This window comes from Notothenia coriiceps, unplaced genomic scaffold, assembly GCF_000735185.1.
Source record: "Notothenia coriiceps isolate Sejong01 unplaced genomic scaffold, NC01 NC01_scaffold00009193, whole genome shotgun sequence".
Taxonomy (NCBI): Eukaryota; Metazoa; Chordata; class Actinopteri; order Perciformes; family Nototheniidae; genus Notothenia; species Notothenia coriiceps.
This window is the reverse complement of record NW_011341894.1, coordinates 48,044-50,667: the sequence shown is the minus strand read 5'-3', so window position 1 is coordinate 50,667 and position 2,624 is coordinate 48,044. Positions and strand designations below refer to the sequence as shown.

The window sequence follows — 2,624 nt, the reverse complement described above, 5'->3', positions numbered from 1 at the left end:
AAAAGGGGAAAAATCAACACGTAACTTTGCACTGCGCAAAGCGGTTTTTGGGTTACGACGAAGTTTTTCGTCCACTACAAAAGTTGATAATCGGATTGGATCCTTGGGGCTTAACGGTCAAAACGCCATAAGTGAAGCTTCGTTCAGTGAGACAACCTTTACAGGAATGGAGTATCAGGACGTGCCCGAGACTAAAGTTCTGGGAACGTGGGCGCGCGGACGTTATGGCTTGGGCGTGGGCGGTGTATAACGGTTAATCGAAAGCGTTCCGGGGCTGGGCTGGGCAGCGCCGTGTCTATGCGTTTGGCCTGGCTTGGGCGTATAGGATACTTCGCAATTTTGCACGTTAATAATCTGTGTGCGTCAACGTATAAAAACGCGAGTTTTTTCGACGACCCTACAACCAAGAAAAGAGTTAGTATCCCGCACAGTGTTTCCCGGAAGGGTCTGCAACCCTAAAAGCGTAGAACTCTTTCACAATAACTTTTTCGGTGACTAAGAAGGCGATACTCTCGAAGTGGGGAGCGTAAGGTCTTACACTGCGGCGAGTCGTCGTCTAACTACGCCACGGTCTAAAACTTTACTAATAACGCCCCCCTCTCCAGACTCCTAAATTTGTAATTTGATTTATAATAATGAAAAAAATATATAAATAATCCTTTGTGGGCGCTGGGCTGGTGTAAGAAGAAACAAAATGGGTCTTTGGGCTTGGGCCTTTTTCACAAACTGTCCATGGTGGGAAACGCTTAGGTGAAAAAAACCCACCAGGTGGGAACAGCCCATGGGCTGGCTACGTCCTGAAGGACGGAATGAGAGATGTAAAACGATAAATAATAAATACTCAAAGTAAGTACTCTACCTACGGAAACGAGAGTATGTTTTACTTTCGAAAAAATCATGATAGACTCGGGACATCTCGTTTCTCCTACAGGTGTGCCGATGATTTCCATATTGTGAAGTGTTGTCGCGTTTGTAAGTCACAGATAACAATACTTTTCTAGTTTTGCCTATCCCCCTGTGTGCCTTGGCAGTATTAAATACTTCTGAAATCAAGTGTAGAAAAAAATACAGCTATGGCTCAGCAGAGGGTGATGTTGCCTCTGTGATCAACACCTAGAGTTTGAACATTTAGCACATAGTCTGTTGTCTTTGTGCATGTCAATGACCTTCAAAGCCTAGTTAACATCTGCCTTAAACACCTCGATTGGACTTCTGTAACATAAAGAAAAGAACTGCAGCAGCACAGGCAGTATGAGAAAAATGAAGACCTTTTTGAATATTAAAGCATGTAAACGTGTCCCAGTAGCGACACAAAATACAAATATGAGCCTGAAAATAAGCATTCAAGGGCCCCTTGAATTACTCTTACACTTTCCAGTATGTTGCTTTTACCCATCAGCTCCTTTTACCCACCTCATGACTTTCTGCTTTATAGTAGTTTTTTCCATATCTATTGCATCAGCCATTTAACTGACTCATCATCTACTTTAGTTGATGACAGGAAAGAAAACACTACAGACTTGTACAATCCTCCAGTGTGTTCACAGTTTATCATGATGCTGGGAAGCTAAGATGATATGATTTTCACTGAGGGCGTACCTTCTCGTCGCCCGCCTTAGGCACATGTTGGAAGTGACAGACCTTGAATCGACAGAACAGCGAATCACTGAAGTACTGTCTGCAGTACTGAGGGTTTAGAGAAAGAGACAAGTCACATATTAACTCAATTACAATTAAAGCTGCGCCAGGGCACTTTACAGGTCTTGATTAAACATCATTAACAAACCAAGCATAATACATCTCCCGGCACAAGGCAATTATTCAACTCATACTTAACGCTACATAATTCATTCCAAATCAGCTGGAAACCATCTTGTGCTACTTTATAATTGAGAAATGTGGCAAAAAAATAATCTTTAAATCACATCATAAAGAACAGATGTTATACCAGACGTGTGTAATGTATGCAGCCAGATTGTGTCCCCCTGCTATCCCTAGCATTAAGTTAGAGATCCTAAAAACAGCGCAGTTCTTTTTTGAATTTGTACTATTAACATAATTTTTTAACTGAAAATTAAATCACCACCTGGGATTAACGTGTCTAAACAAACTACCCCGCCAACGGAGCCCTCCTGAAATTCAAGGTGTCTAATTTATTTTCTTATTAAATCACCAAATTGCAACTAATCTATCTGCTGTCACTTTTCACATTGAACATGTGCTCATTTATTAAATAAACTAAACACTTTCATTGTAAGTTTAGTGTTTTTGACCCTAAGAAACACTGATGCATCAATCAATAACACGGTAGTTTTAGTCAAAATACATATCGTTGTAAATTTTTGCTAAAAAACCAGACTCGGGTTCACGACATGTACGATTATTTCGTGTGTTGTAATACGTTCTTTTCTGTTCTGTGATGTGTCTTTATATTCTTGTTTTGTGTCCTTAACAAGTACCCATTTATTGGTACCACAATAAGGGTCTTTGCTGGTTTCTTAGATACGAAGTGTTTTGTTGTCCAAAGGAGATCCAAAATGACGCCAACTACCCCCGCGACCACGGGGACTGACGCTACCCCCCCGCCGTATATATAAAAAAATTTAGGATACCTCGTCTCTCTC

General features: G+C 41.0%; 1 protein-coding gene across 1 annotated transcript in view; it reads right to left on the bottom strand.

Annotated features, from left to right (window-relative positions):
* Nucleotides 1-2,624, bottom strand: part of topaz1 (testis and ovary specific TOPAZ 1) — a 29,087-nt gene that overhangs the window by 2,608 nt on the left and 23,855 nt on the right. Inside the window, exons 8-9 of the mRNA XM_010770760.1 lie at nt 1,600-1,686; nt 766-797 (exon numbers count right to left, since the gene is read on the bottom strand). Coding sequence (XP_010769062.1) covers nt 766-797; nt 1,600-1,686 — 119 coding nt within the window. The remainder of the gene's footprint in view (nt 1-765; nt 798-1,599; nt 1,687-2,624) is intronic.